This window comes from Parathielavia appendiculata (assembly GCF_033297405.1).
Source record: "Parathielavia appendiculata strain CBS 731.68 unplaced genomic scaffold N657scaffold_3, whole genome shotgun sequence".
NCBI classification, from domain to species: Eukaryota; Fungi; Ascomycota; class Sordariomycetes; order Sordariales; family Chaetomiaceae; genus Parathielavia; species Parathielavia appendiculata.
In genome coordinates this window covers 1,433,400-1,454,850 of record NW_026944222.1, presented here as the reverse complement: position 1 = coordinate 1,454,850, position 21,451 = coordinate 1,433,400, and the positions used below count along the sequence as shown (strand labels likewise).

The 21,451-nt window shown below is 56.2% G+C and overlaps 9 protein-coding genes across 9 annotated transcripts; 6 read left to right on the top strand and 3 right to left on the bottom strand.

Moving 5' to 3' along the window:
• Positions 1-139: 139 nt before the first annotated feature.
• On the bottom strand, positions 140-2,513 carry N657DRAFT_688593 (Dihydropteroate synthase). The gene is made up of 3 exons (XM_062796950.1): positions 1,622-2,513; positions 1,360-1,568; positions 140-1,305 (listed from the first exon to the last, which is right to left on the bottom strand). Exons 1-3 carry the CDS (start codon positions 2,069-2,071, stop codon positions 321-323), a joined length of 1,644 nt encoding a protein of 547 aa, XP_062649721.1. The 5' UTR covers positions 2,072-2,513; the 3' UTR covers positions 140-320.
• Positions 2,514-2,777: 264 nt separating this feature from the next.
• Positions 2,778-4,194, top strand: N657DRAFT_642703 (2-nitropropane dioxygenase-like protein). Its single transcript, XM_062792393.1, has 3 exons — positions 2,778-2,892; positions 2,993-3,254; positions 3,316-4,194. Exons 1-3 carry the CDS (start codon positions 2,880-2,882, stop codon positions 4,163-4,165), a joined length of 1,125 nt encoding a protein of 374 aa, XP_062649720.1. The 5' UTR covers positions 2,778-2,879; the 3' UTR covers positions 4,166-4,194.
• Positions 4,195-5,771: 1,577 nt separating this feature from the next.
• On the top strand, positions 5,772-6,575 carry N657DRAFT_567901 (uncharacterized protein; the record flags this gene model as incomplete). The annotated part of the gene is made up of 1 exon (XM_062788548.1): positions 5,772-6,575. A coding segment is annotated over one exon (804 nt), but the record flags the coding sequence as incomplete, so codon positions are not given.
• Positions 6,576-8,451: 1,876 nt separating this feature from the next.
• On the top strand, positions 8,452-9,067 carry N657DRAFT_568454 (gated mechanosensitive channel; the record flags this gene model as incomplete). Its single annotated transcript, XM_062788591.1, has 2 exons — positions 8,452-8,928; positions 8,978-9,067. The coding sequence occupies 2 exons, from the start codon at positions 8,452-8,454 to the stop codon at positions 9,065-9,067; spliced, it is 567 nt and encodes a 188-aa protein (XP_062649718.1).
• A 286-nt stretch (positions 9,068-9,353) lies between these two features.
• On the bottom strand, positions 9,354-9,683 carry N657DRAFT_678969 (uncharacterized protein; the record flags this gene model as incomplete). The annotated part of the gene is made up of 1 exon (XM_062796128.1): positions 9,354-9,683. The coding sequence occupies one exon, from the start codon at positions 9,681-9,683 to the stop codon at positions 9,354-9,356; it is 330 nt and encodes a 109-aa protein (XP_062649717.1).
• A 2,728-nt stretch (positions 9,684-12,411) lies between these two features.
• On the top strand, positions 12,412-13,734 carry N657DRAFT_569580 (glycoside hydrolase family 76 protein; the record flags this gene model as incomplete). Its single annotated transcript, XM_062788670.1, has 2 exons — positions 12,412-12,502; positions 12,554-13,734. 2 exons carry the CDS (start codon positions 12,412-12,414, stop codon positions 13,732-13,734), a joined length of 1,272 nt encoding a protein of 423 aa, XP_062649716.1.
• A 247-nt stretch (positions 13,735-13,981) lies between these two features.
• N657DRAFT_688589 (histidinol-phosphate aminotransferase) lies at positions 13,982-15,837 on the bottom strand. The gene is made up of 2 exons (XM_062796949.1): positions 15,297-15,837; positions 13,982-15,240 (listed from the first exon to the last, which is right to left on the bottom strand). Exons 1-2 carry the CDS (start codon positions 15,368-15,370, stop codon positions 14,049-14,051), a joined length of 1,266 nt encoding a protein of 421 aa, XP_062649715.1. The 5' UTR covers positions 15,371-15,837; the 3' UTR covers positions 13,982-14,048.
• A 588-nt stretch (positions 15,838-16,425) lies between these two features.
• On the top strand, positions 16,426-17,511 carry N657DRAFT_632122 (carbohydrate esterase family 16 protein; the record flags this gene model as incomplete). The annotated part of the gene is made up of 2 exons (XM_062791123.1): positions 16,426-17,386; positions 17,441-17,511. 2 exons carry the CDS (start codon positions 16,426-16,428, stop codon positions 17,509-17,511), a joined length of 1,032 nt encoding a protein of 343 aa, XP_062649714.1.
• A 1,126-nt stretch (positions 17,512-18,637) lies between these two features.
• On the top strand, positions 18,638-20,271 carry N657DRAFT_568312 (uncharacterized protein; the record flags this gene model as incomplete). The annotated part of the gene is made up of 3 exons (XM_062788574.1): positions 18,638-18,905; positions 19,116-19,746; positions 19,803-20,271. The coding sequence occupies 3 exons, from the start codon at positions 18,638-18,640 to the stop codon at positions 20,269-20,271; spliced, it is 1,368 nt and encodes a 455-aa protein (XP_062649713.1).
• Positions 20,272-21,451: the final 1,180 nt, after the last annotated feature.

Sequence of the window (21,451 nt, the reverse complement as noted above, 5' to 3'; positions counted from 1 at the left end):
AACTATCCAAATTGCCTAAGGCGCCGTCAGACTAACTAGGTCGTATAAAGTAGACCATGTCTAGCATCTCACTTAGATTGGTATCGGGCGAGTTACGATGAACACTTGGCATGACGACGGCATGTAGTTCAAGCATGTCCATCTAACAATGGCTCGGAGAGAACAAACAGGCGAATACCTAACAAGTGGTTGTCTGGAAGCCCTGACGGTCTTTTTCCCAATACAAACCAACACCCCTACTTCTTCCTGTGTACTGTTGAATCCAATATGTACAATGAATGTACAGTGCCATATCGTATGTTGAATATCCGCTCGACCTCTTAATACCGCCAGATAGCGTCCGCCATGGCCACCACCTGCGCCATCTCCTTCACATCATGAACCCTCACCACATCCGCGCCGCCCTGCACGGCAGCCGCAACCGTCGCCGCGGTGCCCCAGATCCTCTCCTTTGGCGTCGGCACCCCGGTCACCCGCCCGATAAAGCTCTTCCTGCTCGACCCAACCAGCCACGGAAGGCCTTGCAGGCCAGGCCAGCTCCTCAACTCCTCGAGATGCCGCAGCACGTGCACGTTCTGCGGCCCGATCTTTGCGAATCCCAGCCCGGGATCCAGCACGATCCGCCACCGCCTCACCCCGGCCTCCTCGGCCGCCCGCACCCGCGCCACCAGCTCCCTCGCGATCCCGCCGATCAGGCCCCCCTCGCTGGCGGGGTACTCGGCGAGGGAGTTCATGGTGGCCGGCGTGCCGCGCATGTGCATCAGGCAGATGGTGGCGCCGAGCCGCGCGACGGCGGGGAGCATTTCAGGGTCCATGGACCCGCCCGACACGTCGTTGACAATGTCTGCGCCGGCTGCGACGGCTGCCTCGGCCACCTTCGCGCGATACGTGTCGACTGAGATGAGGACGGGCCGCGAGGCGAACTCGGAGCGGATGAGCCGGATCGCGGGGAGCACCCGCGCCAGCTCCTCCTCGAGCGGGACCTCGGGTGCGCCAGGGGCAGTGGACTGGCCGCCGATGTCGATCATGGTCGCGCCTGCGTCGAGGAAGGTGGTTATTGTCTGGTGGAGAGAGGATCGGTCGGCGGGCGTGTTTTGGCCGCCGTCTGAGAATGAGTCGGGAGTCATGTTGAGGATGGCCATGACGTGCGTTTTGCGGGACGGGTTGAGGGCTTGGATCGGTGGGTGGTGCGACGAGAGGGGGGTCATGGTTGTGAGCGGGGTTCTAGAAGGTGGCAGGGCGTCGAGGTAGTCTGCTGTTAGACGCCAAGGGCGGGCGCGATCGATTGGTTTGTCTGGAATGAGTCTGGCAAGGAAGTTAGTTACGACGAGCGTTGTAAGAGATGGGGTGATGGTTTACTCGGATAGGGGTCGAAGAACGAATTCGCGTTCCGGGATGCCAATGTGAGGGATTTTGAGGCGTTCATGGTTGAATGTGATGTTCTCATAGAGAAGAATATCGAGATCTATGTTCCGAGGGCCTTTGTCAATGATCTTCTTGCGGCCCAGCGTCCTTTCAATGTCTTGGAGCGCGTCGAGCAATTCAAGGGGTTCCAGGGTCGTCTCAACCTGCCCTCCGGCTTAGTGCTGCGACATGGATTATGATGGACAAGCTGACAAACCTCACAGGCGCCGTTGACGAATCTATCCTGATCTAGCACGTACATGGGCTCCGTCTCCCACAAGCTGCTTGTCCGCTTCACGCTGATCCCCCTCGCGTCCATCTCGTTGCAGGCTCTCTCGATCCAGCCAATGCGATCACCCAAGTTGCTGCCCAGAGCAATGTACGCCGTCCGCTTGCGCGGACGCTGTTGAACAGCGTTCATTTTTGCCGGAAGATCGATGCCAGCGGCTGGTTTGTAGTTCTGTGGCAGCGTGTACTTCTTGTAGGTGAATGAGTCGGAGACACGCCGCGCCGACTGCGAAAATTGCCTGGTGTCAATCTTGCTTACACGCGGAGCCCAGCCGCAGTAGCAGACATGCCTAACATGGCGAGGGAGTGTTTTCGGTGGTTTGAGGGGTCCCGGGGCGATAAGAGCGAACTTAGCGAGGCGCTTCATCTTGTGCCGCATTCTGAGATCATCAAGTTGAGAATCTCGTCGCGAGGGACATGGGATCCACTGCTGCAAGCAGGGTTAGGGTTGACAAATCTTCAGCTCGTTCCCCTTAATGATGAACGGAAGCATTGGATTGCTGACTTTTCCATTCCGGCGGCGGGCCACCATCCAGGAATGTTGTTGACGGCCGGCTGACGGTGTAGGAACTCTGGTAAGGTAGCAGGGTCGGTAGCCGCAAACAGCATACCGCGATGTCGTACAACTCCACCACAGCTAAGGTTGCAGAACGAACAGGAGAGAAGACGACACTTCAAAACGGACCGCCGATGCAGTGTGGCCCATTGAAAATTCGGCGGTGTGCCTTGCACAAGCCAAGGGTTCAGCCTTTGATGTTTCGACGAGTTTTCAATTGTATAGACTTGAGAGCATCGCAATGCTTGCTTGCATCGGACTCGGCCTGAGTCAAAGGTTACTTACACAGTACGTTACGCATGGCCCTGGCAGGTGACAGGCGATGCCTCGGCTCCGTTGTCAGCTCCGCACTTTCCGGTGGGCGAAACTGCCGAAAGTGCGTACACGGAGCCTGATTGGGTTTAGCGTCCATCGACGGGCAACCTCGGTACAGAGCGCATGGCGGGCTTGGCAGGCTCTCAATCCCCAGTTTCCTGGGGTTCAAGACGGCGGCTGCTTCCCCCAGACCTTGGGACCGTCAACCTCCTTCCCCAGTCGAACTACCTTTGACCGTTGCATTCCAAGCTGCTTTTTTGGCTTTGCATTCTTTCTTCATTCTTGGTACCATTCAGTTCTCAGACAAACCGACACCATGGCTTCTCCCCGTGAGTTGTGCCTTGCATCTCGTCTCGCCCTTGCGGTGTCACGACGCAGCCCCTGCGCACACGCAAAAGCGCATCGCTAACCAGATGCTGAACTTCGCAGAGCGAATTCGCACCGAGATCACGGATCTCTTCAAGATCAATCATCCCATTCTCCTCGCTGGCATGAACGTCGCGGCCGGTCCCAAGCTGGCTGCGGCCGTTACCAATGCTGGCGGTCTTGGTGTTTTGGGCGGCATCAACTACACCCCCGACATGCTTCGGGATCAGATTGAGGAGCTCAAGTCGCACCTAGTCGACAAGAATGCGCCCTTTGGTGTTGACCTCCTGCTGCCCCAGGTTGGCGGTAATGCCCGGAAAACCAAGTAGGTCTACGGTCAGCGATGCAGTGACTGGCAATCCCGCTAACCACGTTATGCCTCGCAGCTACGACTACACCAAAGGCAAGCTCAATGAGCTGATCGACATCATCATTGAGTCCGGCGCCAAGCTCTTCGTTTCGGCCGTCGGTGTTCCCCCCAGGCACGTTGTTGAGAAGTTGCACAAGCACGGCATCGTCTATATGAACATGATTGGTCACCCCAAGCATGTCAAGAAGTGCCTGGATCTCGGCGTCGACATTATCTGCGCACAGGGTGGTGAGGGCGGCGGCCACACTGGCGACATTGCCACCACCGTCCTTATCCCGGCCGTCGTCCAGGCCTGCAAGGGCCACAAGTCGCCCCTGACCGGCAAGCCGGTGCAGGTGATTGCCGCCGGCGGCATCCACAATGGTCAGCTGCTGGCGGCTGCGCTGATGATGGGCGCCAGCGCCGTCTGGGTTGGCACTCGCTTCGTCCTGTCTGAGGAGGCCGGCGCCCCCGAGTCGCACAAGGAGGCTGTCCGCACCGCGAGCTTCGATGATACCATCCGCACGCTCATCTTCACAGGCCGCCCGCTGCGCGTGCGCAAGAACCCATACATTATGAACTGGGAGGAGGAGCGCCAGGCCGAGATCAAGGAGCTCACGTCCAAGGGCAAGCTCCCCTACGAGGCCGATCTTGATAGGGTGATGAACGGCGAGCTCGATGCGACAGCTATCAAGACTTCTACTGGCACGACGTCCCAAGAAGATGTTGATCCTGAGGACCTTCTCGATCAGTTCCGGCCCCACCTCATGGGACAATGCGCCGCTGTCGTCAACGAAAAGAAGCCGGCCAAGGAGATTGTTGACGAGTTCATTAACGACGCTGTTGCCTCCCTGAAGAGGGGCCAAGCGTACACGGCGAAGCTGTAGGGGCCAGAATCATTTGTGTTTTGTAGCGTTAGTATATATGATTCCAATACCATGTCTCATGCCATTCTGTCATTGCATCAACTTTTCATCTGCTGCAGAAAGTTGATTCTTCCTCCTGGGGGTTTCCGCATATACCATCTTCACGAACCACCTCGATAGCGACTGAAGCCGCGCCCAAAGGCATTGGTCCCAGAATCAGCCGTCTCATTGTTTGAAACGCCAAGAGCCGTTCTCCAGAGGCCCGGGCCGCATGGAACTGGCCCCGATCGGTTTATGACCCGGAAAAGTGGGGCCGACCGGTACTCGACCGGGCCGGAGGCCGACTACAAGCCCGGCAAGCCGCACAATTAGAAACGGGCCATCACCTCCACGCATTCGTACCACAAATCCTAGGTACCATGGGATCGCCCAGGGTTTGCGCTCATCGGCCGGTCCTGGTTCAACCCTGACCAAGCTGGGCAGGCCGACGGTGGCGGCATGTCTGGGGGCGGCCAACACCGAAACACCATCCTGTTTCTGTATTGCAAAGCCGGACGATGGACATCTGAACAACCCCAATTTCGGCTGGTCGAATCAAAGCACTGGGCAACATATTTCCCAGCCTTTCTCTTCCTCCCCAAATCCCCGACCGGCCAGAGGCCACCCCTGACGCCCTCGGTCTCGAGGCGGTTACGCATCAGACTCACAGCAACATGGTCATACCATGCCGCCGGCTCAGTTTCTTCCTTCTCTACCCGTCGTTTTGGGGCTCCGGCACCTGGTCGAGTCGTCCCAAAATGTGCAATCCCCCAGCCTGAGACACGGCCCATCGTGGCCAGCGAGCTGGTTTCTGTCTGTTTCGCCTGCTCTATGGTTCAACACTTCACACGCGCATCAAAGAGCAGTATTGATACTCTATTGGATATATAGTTGGGCCAGCCCCTGGCGTATCGTTGTGTCTCCTTCGCTCACCAACGATTCGGACAGGAATCCATTTCCGCTTCATTCCTTTTTCGTGTTGTAAGGACTGCTACTGTGGCTTACACTCCTTCTACACATCATTCCTTTGCTTTTGAACCTTATTTCAGTCTCTCCTTTTTCATCAGAAGTCAGCGGCTGGGCCTTTGACCTGGTATAGTCATTCCTGTTAGCCCTCAAGATGAGAGGAATTAGCACCGGTGGCGCCGGGGAAAAGGCTAGCATGATCCTCATGATCGCCACCTTTGCCTTCTCTTTCCTCGCTGTTCTGTTCATGGCCACCGCCCTGTCGTCGGGCTCCGAGCCGAACTTCCTCGAGGATGTCAGTATTATCAAGGTGAGTTCCAGAAAGCAACCCCCCTTCCGCCTTTCAAACTGCACAACTGGGCTTCGGCTAACAGATAGCGGCTAGTTCAACACGTCCGGGCTCGGCAAGGATCTCATCAACGTCCCTAACCTCTCAGATGTCTGCGACAAGCTCGCCAATAAGGTTGAAGAAATCAAGAACGAAGTCCAAAACACCGCCGAGGAATTCAAGGACAAAGCCCAAAACACCGCCGAAAAATTTAAGGACAAAGCCCAAAACGGCGCCCAAATCGTTGGAGGCATAACCGGCCGCCGCGACATTGACGATATTGCCAAGAACCTGTGCAGCAAGGGAGCCGGGTTCGTCCAGGAGGCGGCGAAAAGAGTCAACGACTTCCTGAGCAGCGCCGCACAAGAAATCGGCATCAAGGAGTACTACTCGATTCACATTGGCACGCTCTGCGAGGGCTACTACGCGCCGAAGTTCAGCGAGACGAACGCCAAGCCCGATGTCGAACGGTGCTCACAGAAGTTCTTCGTGGGCCAGACGGACCTCAGCAAGAAGCTCGACGAGGGGCTCCAACTCGGGCCGTTCCAATTCAATCTGACCCAACTGGAGCTCGTCCAGGGTATTCAAGATGCCTTTGACGACATCCCAGAGAAGCTGGCGGCCATGGCCTTCTTCTTCTTGTTTGCCACTCTGGCCATGGTGGTCAGCTTCCTCCTGTGCGGCGCCTCGCTGGCATTCAAGGACACGGTGCGCTTGCGGAAGCTTGCCCTGCTCGGCGCGCTTGGGTTCATGGGCTTCGGGTGGCTCACCTCGCTCGTCGGCGCTATGGGTGTGACGGTGGCGGCAGAGACGATAAAGTCGAAGGTAAACGAGCACGGCAAGAAAGTTAACATCTCGGCCTCGACGAGCCCCGCTCTGTACGGCCTCGTCTGGACCAGCGTTGTCTTCTCCACCATCACGCTTGCGCTGTTGGGGGTAGCCTGGTGGCGCAATCGGAGCGGCAGGGGGTTGGTGGCGCAGCAGCAGTATGCCGAGAAGAACCAGTCGGGCAGCACTATGCAGATGGAGGACTCGCACGGGTGGGCCCAGATGCCGCCGGCCGGGGGCCAGGGGCCGATGACGGATGTTCGTTTGTAGTTGGAAGCAGATATGGTTGAAGCTTATCTGTACGATGAGTGCGTTCATTGGGAAAGGCGGGACTCTGCGTTTGGCGACCCGTAGCCTCATAAAGTTCTGGGAATAGAAACTCTGGCACATCCGTGATTCCGAGTGCAATGATAATAGCTTTTGCGGACTTTGGAAGAAGAAACTAGGGTGAAACCTGCAACACTCAAATCGGACCTGTCGTCCCGTGAAGCCTGAGTCTGATGAAGCAACCCCAGCACAACCCATAGCTCCCAGCGCAGGAATCCTAAACCTCGGAAAACCTGTGAAAAAGAAATGGAATCGTCCGTCATAAACACCTGGTGAGGAAACCAAGCATACTACTGCGAGGCAGCTAATACTGCTGATAGTAGTCTTGCTCGCCCTCCCGCGTTCTCATATCTGCCGACCTGAGCAGCGACTCGTCCATCTCTTATAGAGCCCTCGCAACAGCGCGGGTTTTGAAAGCAGTCATATCCGAAGCGAGCTCGATGTAACTTGGAATAATACGAGCCATGCTCTGATCGTCGAGATACTCGCTGTCCAGCCACCCTATATCAACCAGCATCTCGTATCCGCTGGTCATAATCCTTTCAACAAGACGTGCTGCAGACGCGGTAGATCATCGTCCTCTTAGAGCACGATGGGTAGACCGTTTTCTACAACGTAATCCTACAGTCAGAATAAAAAGCGGTATATTGCTAGACTCAGCGTGAACTCGCGGTTCTACTCGTGCTAACTACGAGGACTTCTTTTACCTTCTGCGTAAGCGATGATGACTTACCAAGTATCCGCAGTTGAAGCAGCAGGCACTGCGTGAGCAACGTTATTGCGGGCGAACGTGGTTGGGGAGATGACTTCGTGTGGATCAAGGAAGGTGGCGGGCTTGAGTTTGCAGAGTTTGGTTAATGGAAATGGAATGCAGAATATGGCCAGTGAAATGTATTTTGAGATCAAGTCCTTGGAGAATGGAAGGCATATTGTTTCAGATAGGAAGCAGTGCAGAGACGTCGCCGCTCATCCATTGGCACTGCCGGACAATGTCAATTCGATCGACTTCTGACGGCCGGCTTAGATAGTCAGTCTATGCTTGGAATTCTCCATTTGACCTAGGTCTATCCTCGCTTTCAGTTTGAGATACCTTTCTGAGCAGTAACCGTGCCTGAGTATTAATATGAATTTGGACGTCAGGAGCTCTAGGCGCGTTGGGGGGATGCCAGGCTTGTTTTTACTCGTTTCCCTAGATGCAGCAGAATAGAGAGTATATCGAGTCTTGCTCCTGACATAATATTCATAGGAAGGAAGATACTAAGGTAAGGTCAGGAGGCTAATAAAGAGGAGCCAAGATATATCTGAGTCCAAAGTATCCTGGTTTTTTTCTCACCCCCTTTTACTGATATTTTCTTTTGCCTTTTCCTTTTTAAATAACGTTAACGTTAACGTTAGTTAAGTTATATTTTTTAATTTCTATTCTTCACCATTTCGGTACTTGCCTTTTTGATCCAGCATTTCTCTATTCCGTTTCTTCTTTGTGTTTTTTTTTCATCACTTCTCTCTCGCCTTTGTTTAGTTTTCTACCTTTCCCTGGTTTTGAAGTTCTATTATGTCTCTTTGCTCGTTTTCTATCACCCGGGCAACTCTTAATCTGACAGCTGACGCCATCCGTGTGCTACCGGTAGCGTGGTGCCGAGATGCGGCTGCTGCCAAGAAGTGACGTCGTTTTGCCGCGCAATTTTGGGCTAAAAGCAGGCCTAACGTTACTTGTTTTAGAGGAGAATTGTGAATGAGTTGGAAACCGGCCAATTCTCGACATCATCCTGTACTCAAAACCTGTAAATCTCAATTCGCCTAGCATCTGGCTCCAGCAAGCATGCCGCGCCTCCGTGAGGACGACGACCACGACTTGCTGGATGAATCGCGGGAGAGGGCCAGGCGCTTCCTGAATGGCTTCTTCGACTTTGCGTTCCAGGGCAATGTCCTCGAAATCGCCTTCGGTCTGATCATCGCCTCCATGTTCACCGCGCTCGTGACCAGCTTCGTCACCGACATCCTGCTGCCGCCGCTGTCGGTGCTGCTGCCGCTGAACAAGAACCTCGAGGAGAAGTTTGCCGTCCTGCGCCCGGGGCCGAATAAGCCCGACGATGGAGGTTATAACACGCTGAAGCAGGCCCAGGAAGATGGTGCTGTTGTCATGGCGTACGGCTTCTTCCTGAACCGGCTGCTCAACTTCTTGGGCGTTGGCTTCTCTCTCTACGGGCTGGCCGCGTTGTACCAGTACTTCTCCCAAGACCCCATCATCAAGCACACGGTCAAGTGCAAGTACTGCAGGAAAAGGATCAACGAGAAGGTGAGTGGCATGGCTGTTGGCTAAGAAACTCATAGCTGACGCAGCGAAGGCTTTGCGATGTGTCAACTGCTCAAGTTGGCAGGACGGCAGGGAGGACCAGTACAGCAACAGAGCTGCGTTGGTACAGTTGGCGGACTGAGCTGGGACTCCGCGCCCGACGATCCTGGGGCCAACAACCCTTGACCGCCTGTCAACTCCCCCCAAGCGTATCACACAGGACCATACCTACTGGAATTGAATCGGTGACCACCAGCGAACCCCTGATGTTGTATGTATTTTGCATCTCACTTCGGCGACGAAGTCTGTCGGGGAGCGTTGGCACAAACTGCGGGTATCTGTCTACTCTGTGTAATACCTGTTGAAGTTTATACATGCCTAAACCAAATGTCTCAACCGCGGCCAGTTCCCCTCCCTACAGCCCCTCCCTACAGCAGCATGGCGCCGCCAACCAGAGCAGCGGCTCCCACCATGACGGCATTCTGAGTGATCTGCGGCATGCCACCTGTGCTTGAACTCGAGACCGGGTTCGCGGATGTGGCAGCGGACGTGGCGCTACCAACCGAGTTTGTCGGAGTCGCAGCAGTCGTCGGCGGGATCAAAGTGGCGGTGGTCTTACCCGCAGAGGTGCCGGCGGTAGCCTCACCATTGCCCGAGAGATGTTTGAGACCAGCGGTCACCGTGACGGGAATAATGAAAGTGCTATAGTCGGACAGAATTGTCTGGGCGAGAGTCGAAGTCGTCGCGTCCGAGATCATCATGCCACTGCAGACGCCGACATTTTCCGTCGGCTGAAGCTTGCAGTCGGCGCTTTAGGTGCTGTAACGTTTGTGGTTTAGCATCGGTCATGTCCGCCGAAAGGCAGCAGGACCGGGAGGGAGACTGACTAGGACTCTGACTCAGTCATCGTATAGGTCATCGTCGAGGGGCCATTGAGTATCTCCAAGCCATCCGCAAAGCCGCATTCATCGGAGTGAGTCCCGCTGGGGAAGGTGACAAAGTAAGAAGTAGCGGTGGCATCGGCTGAGATGACTCATGCGACAAGGGTCTGAGGATTGGCCATGGGCATCAAGATGTTGACCACAGTGCTAGACTGCGCAGCGGCGATGCCCGCCGCCAGGAGCAGGAAGCGTGCTTCACGATGAATGAAAGTAGCGATGGTCTGGTGAACGAAACGAGCGACTGGGGAGAAAGAGAGGTTGCAAGGTAACTGTAAGAGAGTTTCAACGAACTAAGTAAAGGGAGGATGAAGGGTAAGCTCAGTGCTACGGAGTATATGGATGAGCGCGGCTGGCTTTATCTTAATAAGTCTCTGACAGCATGGTCCACTTTGGTTCGCCTGAAGGATGAGGTCCCGAAAATTGTGGATTGATGTCCGATGGAATACTAGTATAAGAACCCAGGATGTTTTTAACGAAATTCGCTGGGATTCGAAGGATCTCGCAAGGGCCAGAAGTCACATTTCAACTCTCTTGCAAGAGTCTTGTCCTCATTAATGATGTGAGCGGACAGCTTCTGTGGTCTTGGGCTGAGCAGACACTATGGGGGTTAGCACTATACAATACAAGTACGAGTACGTGGCTTCCACGGTCTTAAATCGCCGAGAATGCCCCTAATATAGGATAATACCTTACTCGGGCAGGTAGCAGTTGCGGTCCCTGAAACCTGTCGCTCGGTTTCTGTCTTGGACCCGCGGTGCCCCGTGATATTGGAGGAAGCGATTTGACATTCGATGCTTGGCATCCGTCGAAGAGCTGCCAATCAACCAAGCATCGCCAAGAGATACCTTGCCTGGGATTCAATCACATCGCAACAAGAAACAGTGTCATCTCCCCTACAAACACGTATATCTCCCTCGCTTCCGTCAGCCGTGAATACGTTACTGGGAACTGTGGGCCACGACGTGGGGTTTAGGAGACCGTTGTGCCTGCTACCGCTCGCCTGGCGCCACAGCTGCCGGCAACGGATCCTCTTCGTTCGGCTCCAACTACCGGCCCGCCAAGGCAGCATCCTGGGGTCAACTCAGACATAGTGGGTAAAGGAGTTTGCGGCGACCGAGGCGACTTTGAAAGTGCTAGCGCTCCTGAATCCCGGGCCATTCCCTGGCACGACGGACAATGAGAGCACTGCGGTGAAATCCAGGACACCCACCGCCGCGCTCAGCTTCGGCGGAATCGTTTGCTGGAGGATAAGGTAGACAGCTTGTGATGGACCCGCTCCGGCCTGTCTTGCTGGATTTTCTGCTCGAATGATAGATTTGTGAATTTAAAGGATAAGAGAAAATTGGAGAATAAAAGAAAAGAAAAGAAGGGACGAAGGCAAGGCTAGAGGTAGACGAGGATAGGAAAATTGAGTCTCCTATGAAAGGTTCGAATACAATGAAATGGAAGAAGGTCTTCCCCTGGTTGTGAACGCCTTTTGTTGATTTGTGTCGATCCCTCTGTTTTCTGGCCGTCAAGTGAAGGCCAGCACAAGATCTGTCAGCAGCTGCCTGCTTCCACCTGTGTCGCAGCAAGGGCTGTAACGCGCGGTTGTTGTAACTTGGCAAGCAGCGTGCGGAAATGTCCTGGCCTGTCATATCTGTGTTGTCTTCAGAGCTCTGTTGTGGCAGTCGAATGCGCAGTCCCAGTCTTTATTTCACAGTAGCTCATGTTTCAGAGTTTGAGAAAACGGACTGTCAAGGCGGCGTGGCTTGGCTCCCCGCCAATCGCCTGCTCCAAGCCCCTGACGACCGCTTTCCGCAATGGAGAACCAGATGTGACCCTGGTTCTGGATTGCTACAAACTGGTCCTTCAGCGATCTGGGCGCCAGAACTTTCACCTGGCGGAACAGCATGCCCAATTGCAACCCTCTGCTTGTCAAATGTGCGGGGTTCGTACAGCGTGGGCTGCAAAGAAACGAAACGCCCGAGAAAAGGCAGCGAGCTGGAGCTTACCCCCAGAAATATGGAAATCGCCCATTGGCCCGCCCATTGCCCACGCCTCGCCGAATGGTGGACCCTCGTAACGTTAATGGCCCGAGAGTCTCTCCTTCTTGCGGACCGACAAGGAGACGCAGCTGCGAGGCAGTGACAGCTGATCATTGCAGGTTGCATTCGACATCGCCTTTAAGAGGGCTGGAAGCCCCCTTTCAGGCCAACGAGGCCCTCAGCCGCCCCAGCAGCTGGCCTTTCATTGCCATTGTCCGTCTATTGTCCCTATTCTCGTCTCCTTCCGCGTGTTGACCACCAAACGATCGGTTTCCCTTCATTGTGTCTTTTTCTTCTTTGCTACCCTTTGTGACATTGGCTTGTTTTCTGTATACCTATTTTCATCCTTGTGCCAAACTGACTACTCGACGACCGAGTCTTGCAACATCGTACAGGATCCTGGAGACACGTCACCACATCCTACTTTACCTTCGTTTTCTGCTCGCTGGCGGCAACTAGACCACATTACCTCTTTACTACAACCTGCTGGATAAGGAACACACACAACATCACTCGACATGCATTTCTTCAAGTCCGTCAAGCCGGCAGCTGCCGGCACAGCCCTCATCGCTGCCTTGGCCCCCAAGGAGTTGAATATCAACGACCCATGTAAGCATCTGCTTTTCGCCGTGCTCATTAAGCACTGCTGACCTTCAACAGCATCGATCCGTGGAGTGGCCAAGACCATTGCAGCTGGGGCGATGAGCTATTATTCCGGCACCGCCGAGAAGTTCGTCGACCTCCCCAAGCCGCACTACTGGTGGCAAGCCGGTGCGCTCATGGGCTCCATGCTAGATTACAGTCACTACACGAATGATAGGTCCTACGACAAGCTCATCTCCACGGCCCTGCTGGCTCAAGTAGGGCCCAACTTCGATTACATGCTTCCGTCCCATTTTGGACAAGAAGGCAACGACGATCAGGCGTTCTGGGGTTTCGCTGTCATGTCGGCGGCCGAGAGGAACTTCCCGCACCCGGACGAGAACGTCCCGTCCTGGCTGCAGCTCGGCTCCAACATCTGGAACTCACTATCTTCGAGGTGGAACACGACGGCATGCGGCGGCGGTCTTTTGTGGCAGATCTTCGCCTCAAACCCCAACGGGCTGGACTACAAAAACACGGTCAGCAACGGCGGTCTCTTCCAGATCTCGGCCCGGCTCGCTCGGGCAACCGGCAACAACACCTACTTGGAATGGGCGGAGAAAGTGTGGGATTGGACAGAAGCTGTCGGCTTGATCGATGCGGATGGCAACGTCTATGATGGTGCCCATGCGAGCCGCGACTGCAAGGACACCAATCCCGTGACCTTCTCCTACAGTGCCGCCATCTACCTGTACGGCGCAGCCGTCCTGGCCGACTACACAAAGGACCAAAAGTGGGTAGAGCGCACGGAGCGCATCCTCGGGGCCGCACGCTCGTTCTTCAGCCCCTTCGACAACGCCACCAACATCATGTACGAGCACGCCTGCGAGCAGGTCTTTACGTGCAACCAAGACATGCGCAGCTTCAAGGGCTATTTCTCGCGCTTCGTCTACGCGGCCAGCCTGTTCGTTCCGTCCATCCAGCCGGCGATCGAGGAGTTGTGGCATACCTCGGCGTTGGCTGCTGCCAAGGCTTGCTCGGGCGGCGCGAGTGGTACGCAGTGTGGACAGAAGTGGTACGTCGGCGGGTTTGACGGCATGACAGGGCTGGGCGAGGAGATGTGTGCTTTGGAGACCATTCAGGGGCTGCTCGTTGGCCAGTCGAAGCCGCCTTTCAGGGGTGACGAGATCACGACCGTCCGCACTTTTGCGGGGTCGTCTCCTGCCAAGCGGGGGAGATTCGATATGCAGTTGGTGTGAGTGCCGATATATGGGGGATTGGATACCGACAGCAAGTCCGGGTTACCTTCTTTCTGTGTATATACATTTTTGGGCAATTCGGTCCGATAGACGTGGACTGGCACTTTGGCATGCCATGGCAGGCTGATAAAATAGACGGTCATGACAATTCCTGTCCCTGCATGAGCGCGGCACCAGATCGACTTACAATATGGACAACAACCGCGACAACCAGTAGAACGATAGGGAATATCATTGACCTAAGTGCCCCATAAAATGTAGGTTCCTGACTACCTCGTATCTTAAGCAGTGTCTATTTGTTTCTCTATCTGCCCTTAAGCAACGATGCTGCTCGCCGCTACCTCCTTTTGCTCCTCATCAGCAGCCGGGGCGGTCCCCCTGACTTCAGCCAACGTCCGCTCCAGTGAAGCCAAAAATCTCGTCACCTCGTCTTCGGTGCCGACCGTGATCCTCAAGCAGCCCAAACAGCCATGCTCCTTACCCCTGAAGCGGACGACCACACCCTTCGTCTCAGCCAACTTCTCATACACAGCCAGCGCCGTAACGTTATCCGGCTTCCCCTCCTTATCCAGCATCTCATACAACAGGAAATTACTATCCTCCCCGCCCCTCAACCTGCCGATCCCGGGGATCATGGGCATCTCCCTGACCAACCTCTCCCGCTGGGCAATCAGCTTTGCCCGGTTCTCCCTCATCTTGGCCAGCCCTCCGCCCTCAGAAAGCGCAAACTCGGCGATGCCCGCCGTCAGGCTCGAGATGTTGTACGGCGCCTTCAGGCTGTTGAGCAGCCGCGCGATGGCGGGCGAGGTAAACGCCGCGCCCAGCCGGATGCCCGCCAGCCCGAACGCCTTGCTCAGCGTCTGTATCACCACCAGGTTCGGCCACTCGGCGACCCACTCGGCCAGGCTCGCCTCAGCGGGCGAGAAGTCAATGTAGGCCTCGTCCACCACCACGACGCCGTTCCAGGTCGAGTGCTCCAGAACGGCGCGGATGTCGTCCTTGCGCAGCAGCGAGCCGGTCGGGTTGCCGGGCGAGCAGAGGTAAACCAGCTTGACGCGGTCGGATTCGGGCGAGGAGAGCGCCGCCGTCACGGCGGGGACGTCGATCCCAAACTCGGGCGCCGGGAGCAGAGGCACTTTGACTAGCCCCACGTCGTTGACCTGTGCTGAGACAGAGTACATGCCGTAGGTGGGCGGGCAGACGAGGATCTTGTCGCGGCCCGGCACGCAGAAGCAGCGCAGGAGGGCGTCGATGGCCTCGTCGGAGCCGACGCCGACGAACAGGTTGGCGGGGGTGAGGGTCTTTGGCGTGTGGGCGTGGGTGGTGCGAAGGGTGCAGAGGAGCTGTTTGAGGGGCTCCTGGTGGGGGTCTGGGTAGCGGTGCAGGGTGGTAAGGTCGAGGGAGGGCCCTTGGTTGGCGGGGATGGCGGTGCTGTTCAAGAGGGATGGACCGTAGGCATTTTCATTTGCGTCGAGAAGGATGTTGGTGCCGTCATCTTTGTAGTCGCTGTGAAGTTGTGTTAGTGCTGAGAAGTGCGTGCAAGGGATGAGTGAGTGGCTTACTCCCGAGCACAGCGATAAGGCTCCAAGGCAAGGATGTTGGGCCGCGCACAGGTGTCGAGGTTGAAGGCCGGCATGGCGGGCAATGTGGTGGACAACTCAGGGGATTAGGTTGTTTGTTGATTGTGTGGGCCGATTGAATTCTGTTTAATACGTCCCGCTGTGGTGTTGAAGAGTCACCCAAGGAGTCATCAAGGTGTGTGGAACATGAAAGTTGGGTTGGGTTTGCAAACGCCGACTCCGGAGCGGGTCCTGCTGAAGACACTTAAAAGACGGGACTGAATTGCCCCGTGATGCTGGCTAAGAAACTTATGAGTTGATATCGAGAGCACCTGCAATGTCTCTTGTCAGGACATGGTTCTTTCTCTATGATTGACCCCTGATCTGTGTTTATGGGGATATCTGTTGATGGAAGGGTGTCTCTGGGGTTGAGCCCTAACCCTGATCTGATATGCACAGAGACCAGATACCTCGTTGTTTAGGGTTATCTCCAGGTCCTTCACTTCGACAAAGGGATCCACATCCCAGTCCAGCGCAATCCGAGACGCGCAGCAATTCAGGCTGTTGCAGCGTTCGCTTTTCTAGAAGCATGCCGGAACTGCGAGGTGCCTGACCCGGGAACGTGCTCGGCCGGACGGGAGCAATGGAACGACATGCGGGCAAGTGCACACGATGTAACACCACGACGATTTGTATTTCCGCATACCGCCCCCATCCCCCCTCCCCACCTCACAAGCACCCACCTCCCTCATTCCACATTCGAATCGTCACACTTTCCACCACCTCCCGCCGCCCGCTTCCAGTCCCACATTGCGCCAACTATCGTCTGGCAGTTCACAGCCCGCGAATGCACGTTGGCGCTACGCGAACTGCCTGCCACCTACGGATACGGCAACCAGCGCCGCCATGGGACCCCTCCCGCCCTGGTATATTTCCAGGTTCCCGGCGTGGAGACGCAATATAGCCTGCGGCTGGTTGCCAGTCCCTTGTTCCCGGTTGAATGGACGACCGATTACCCAGCAGAAGCTTGTGTGTATAAAGTCGTCGATCGCCCCGCGAGGTTGTCCCTAGCCCGGGACCGCGCTTCTCACCATTGTGTCAAACCGTGGAATCCTTCTGACGACACTTCACGATGCGTCTCTCCTGGATCCTCGCGGGGGCCTCGCTTGCCCTGGCCAAGCCTAACAAGGGCGCTTTTGAGACACTGGTCACTTTCGGCGACAGCTACACCGACAACGGCCGTCTGGGCTACTACATCAACAATGGCGGAAAGGCGCCCCCGGCCGGCACCATGCACCCCGAGTCGACCACCACGGCCAGCGGCGGACTGTCCTGGGCGCAGTATGCTGCCAGACTCGGAGGCAATGCCACGCTGATGGACTACGCCGTGTCCGGAGCTGTCTGCAGCAACCAGATTGTCTCCCGGTACTTCTCCTACATCAACCGCACATTCCCGGCCATATTGGACGACGAAGTGCCCAGCTTTCAGGCAGATGTCAAGTTCAAGTCGCTCTATCCAAGCCGTACCGCCGACAACACCGTGTACGCTGTGTGGATCGGCACCAACGACTTGGGCTTTGACGCCTTCCTCTCGGACTCGCAGACCCCTGGCAAGACCATCAGCGACTTTGTGGGCTGCGTCTTCTCCGTCTTTGACAGCATCTACAAGACGGGAGGCCGTCGCTTCGTGGTGCTCAACACAGGGCCGCTGGAGCTGACCCCGCTGTACGCCCATCCTGACAACGGTGGCACCCTTGACTCGCAGTTCTGGAAGACCAAGACCCAGTACAACATCACCGAGTATAGCCAGAAAATCAGGGAGTACTCGACCAGCGTCAACACCATGTACGAATACGGCTTGCCCGTCATGGTGGACCTCAAGCAGCGCTGGCCCAAGGCGACGGTCGACCTCTTCGACGTCCATAGCCTGTTGCTGGATATCCACAACGAGCCGGCCAAGTTCCTTGCGGCTCCACACAACGCCACCGGGTACTATCACCACTGCCCTCCAGCGGGCAGCCCCTGCGTGGATCAGCCCGGGACCCTCGACGGCTACATGTGGTACGACGAGCTGCATCCCTCGAACAAGACCAGTAAGGGCGCCTCAGCCGTTGCGTAGTCAACATGAAGACTGACACAAAGTCTAGGCTCTATAATCGCCCAGAACTTTCTCGACGTGGTCGCGGGCAAGTCCAAGTATGGAACTAGATATCAATGAGCTCTTGGACGGTGCTGCCAAGGAAGTCCGCCATGATTCAAGCATTCTGAAGCCCCTTTCATGCAAGCCAGAGAGACAGCTATGCTTGTAAATATGGATGACATATAAGGCCATCTCATGAGGAATTCCACCTTCTCTGCGCCTTCGGTTGCCAGCCCACAATGGCCCACCGACCTCGAGCCCTCAGAGGCGGGGACGAAGATGCAAGTTTGATGCGGGAAGAGCCAGACGAACCACATCCCTGTCCCTTGCCTGCAGATACCCCACTTTGGGACAGTGGGGGCTCTCAATCAGGTTAGCTCTTGGTCCTCCCCACCCAGGACGTCCCGCTCTTCCCTGCCTTCCGCAATTTGCATTTGGCCCTCGTGGCATTCTCGCGACACGCAAACCCTTTCGCTCGCTGTGGCACGCCGCCGCCTGCCGACCGACAAAGCAGCAGAGCCGAGTTGATTCCCACTCACACCCTCTGTACTGGCTAGGGCTGTCCTACCTTATTGCTTAAGCTCTCTCATACTTCCCCTAGGTATCCGTGGTCTCCTGGCTTGGCCCATCCCCGGCAATTGTGTCTCCCACTGTCCCGTCTCGGACACTCATCAGGCAGGCCGCGAAACACAAGCGGCAATTCCGTGGGTCTGCCCGGCCCGGACGATCGATAGCCTGTTGTTCCCTGTGTGTCTCTGCCTTGCCAACGCCCGCCGTAAGGTTCCGTAGCCCGCTGCTGGCTGCTGATTCTGGGAGGCATCGGTGAGGCTTGTCGGGCAACCGAACAGACCTGCCGCCGGATTGACCCAATCCGTCATTCCATCCGCCCAACCATCAATCAGCCCTGCGTCACGACAGCCATACCGTATCTCGTCATATCCCGGCCGAACTCAGGTCGACTGGACTGGGGCCCCAGGTACCTGTCTGGCTTCTCTCGTCCAGCGCCAGAGACATCCTTCTTCGGGAGTTTCCCGCCAATCCCCAGATTGGGAGCCCTGCCGTCTTCCCCCACCCCGGCAACCGCAATTCTTGATCTAATCCACGCCGGCCACGCCGTTCCATCCGCCCGCACCCCTTCACCCCTGGGCGCCGCCTCCCGCTCGGTTCTTGGCTTGAGCAGCCTGCTGCCCAGACTTTCTCAGCCATGTATTCGGCTCCCTATGGTTACCCAAATACCGCCGCAGGCCCTATCTTCAACGGCGCTGCCCCAACCCCACAAGGGCCTCACTTGCAACCTGGCCCAGCTCCGAACCAGCCACAGCAGATGATGTTCAACACACAGCAGTTCCCCATGCCGGGCCAGCCAGGTGCCTTCTCCGCCGGCCCTAACCCAGCACTCATGGGGGGAGCTGTTGGGCCTGCAGGGATGATGCAGAATGCCGGCATGCCGCACATGACTGCCAATGGCCAGAGTAAGCTCTCCAATTCTGCCTCCCAGCGAAGGCCTCAGACGAGTGTCTTCGCCCTGTCCCGGCCTTGTCTTACACAATCCTCTTTCCGTCACATATCATGGGCTTCATGATGTCGAGACGGGACTGCCACGCCCATTCGCTGTCATGGTTGCCTCCTTTTCTGCCCTTAGTTCGCCTATTGGTAATGAAGGCTGACAGACGTTTGGACAGTGGGATTTCAGGGCGCCTTTACAACGGCGCCGTATGTGGCGGCCATTCCTTCGTCTGCGGGTCCCCAGCCGCAGCTACCTGCCAACTTTATGATGGCCAGCCAAATGGCACCCTATCAGATGAACACGGGCTTGCCAAGCCAGCAGTCCATGATGCAGCGCATGCTCCCCGGGCAGCAGAACTCAGCTGGTATCCCTGTTTCTAGCCCTCAACGGCAATTCAACTCGTCTCAAGGCACGCCCACCGGCTCGATGCCAGCCCAGCAGCAGCAGTTCTCGACTCCCCAGACCCAGGGCCCGCCTCAGAGCCAAACGCCCACAACCGCGCAGCCGCCATCGGCCTCAGTAGCAACACCACAGACTCCAACCTTCCCTGCAGACCCGGGGCAATCTTTGGGGAGTGGGACATTGACCGCCTCAGCCCCTCAAAGCCCGGCCACCGAGTCTCGGGACAAGGAGAGAATGGCCGTTCTACTGGAGATTAACCAAGAGCTGCTGTATGAATCGATACAGCTCGTCAACAGCCGGAACGAGCTCAAAAAGGAACAGGCGGCTGTCGAGGCAGGAGGGGCAAAAAACAGCGACATAGATTATGCCGAGGAGGAGAAACTGGCGAATCTGGACTATAATCAGTAGGTCTCATCCGCAGCCCAAGCACCTCAACGTCGCGCTCTAACTTTGACAACAGGTGCATGAGGAGGCTACAAGCCAACCTCACGTACATGTTCGCCCTGGCTGACCGCAAGAAGGGGGTACCGCCATCGCCCGCCTATCTGACGCCGCCGCCGCTCAACCTGCAGCTCAAGCTAAAGCTACCACCTAGCACGCCGGACGACCCAATGGAAAGACCCGAAGACCCCATCGCGGACCGCGTGGAGCGCGACCAGCTGCTCAAGAGCCTGTACAAGAAGCTCCAGTCGCTGTATCCGGGCATCGACCCGAACAAGGAACCACCTGCTCAACCGCCCGCTGGCGCCCGACCCAGCGTTGGGAATGCCAACGCCGCTGGTGCCAAGGGGCTGAACGGCACCGAGCCGAACCACCTCGGTGGCGGTGGACAGCAGGGATCGAATCAGAACAGTCCTGCTCCGACGCCAGGGCAGACTCAGGGGACGCCGCTGATGGGGAACGTGACCGTGTCGGGTTTGCAGCAGTAGCTGCCGCCGGGTAAAGGGCTTGAATGAGGAGTGGCGGGGGCAGCTGTACGATGAGTTGGGAGGTATGCTGTGGTGCGAGAGATAATTTGGAGCACTTAGAGCAGGGGAGGATTGTTGAGTGAAGAGTATTGGGTGGATCTGGCGTCTGTTTCTGGGTTGTGCCGTGGTGCTGTGGTGTTGGTGTTGTGTTACATGGCGGAACTTGTCGTTTCCTTGTTGCGGAGAAAGCGGCGTGCTCAGTTCAGGCGCTGGCGTTTGGTCTTGATGGGAGGGTTGTTGGGATTCAGTTTGTAATGGATACCGGGGGGAAGAAGGTTCAAGTTCTGGAGATTATAAAAGGGAGGGGCGTAGCGAATCGATTTTCATTCTAGCAGCTGCGAGAGCGTTGATACAGGCAGATTCATGTTAGTGTGACTACCTCTCTAAACATGTTTGCTCGACTGCCATCGGGGTACACCTCCGCTAGGTTATAGTGAGAAGTGTACCAGGGAGGGATGGCGGAAGAACCTAAAGGGCTAAGTATATACATCCTCAGGATAGTTCAAACGGGGGTGGGTATGTGGTCGGGTATGTGGTTCATCAAAAGCACGTGAATGACAGTCTCGTGGTGAAAGCGCCTGTTGAGATGCGGCTCTTTCTAAATTGTTCTCTCCCTTCGTCCTCTTGCTCTTCCTATATCATTCTCCGAGTCGAGGTTAATCTTAGGACTACCAGACGACTTCCACATGCTCGTACATTTACAATTCACATTGGCTGCGTGGTGTAATATGACAGGCAGGATCAGGCAGGATTAACAAGGGTTACGTTAACACATCTCTGGCCAACATCCCGAGACACCCGTGTAGCGGGCCGCGTTTGTAGGCCCGACTAGGCCGGGCCAAGAGTGAAACTCAAGCAACTGGAGTTCTGGTTTTGTTTTCCCTCGTGTACTGGACCCGATTGATGTTCCGGGTTTGGGGGGGGGAAGGCCGCCCGGGCTGGCCAAATGTGACGTTTGGTGCGGTGGAGCTTGCTTGCTCGGCTGTGATCATGGGGAATAGGATTTTTGGCAGTTGGCGACCTGTGGAAATACATAACTAACGTACCTTTTCGTGTGGAGTGGAGTACACGTTATCTGCTCAGGAGATGCTCGTGCGTTGCTTTTCTCGTTGGTTGGCGATGACCAATTGCGGTGAAATGC

Bases quoted from the DNA above. Each gene is read 5' to 3' on its own strand.
- N657DRAFT_688593 (XM_062796950.1), bottom strand. From the start codon at position 2,071: ATGCGGCACAAGATGAAGCGCCTCGCTAAGTTCGCTCTTATCGCCCCG. The intron at 1,569-1,621 runs GTTTGTCAGCTT...GCCGGAGGGCAG, and splicing joins TCGTCAACGGCGCCTGTGAG to GTTGAGACGACCCTGGAACC. The intron at 1,306-1,359 runs GTAAACCATCAC...CTTCCTTGCCAG, and splicing joins GTTCTTCGACCCCTATCCGA to ACTCATTCCAGACAAACCAA.
- N657DRAFT_642703 (XM_062792393.1), top strand. The intron at 3,255-3,315 runs GTAGGTCTACGG...TATGCCTCGCAG, and splicing joins GGTAATGCCCGGAAAACCAA to CTACGACTACACCAAAGGCA.
- N657DRAFT_688589 (XM_062796949.1), bottom strand. From the start codon at position 15,370: ATGCCGGCCTTCAACCTCGACACCTGTGCGCGGCCCAACATCCTTGCC. The intron at 15,241-15,296 runs GTAAGCCACTCA...ACAACTTCACAG, and splicing joins CCTTATCGCTGTGCTCGGGA to CGACTACAAAGATGACGGCA.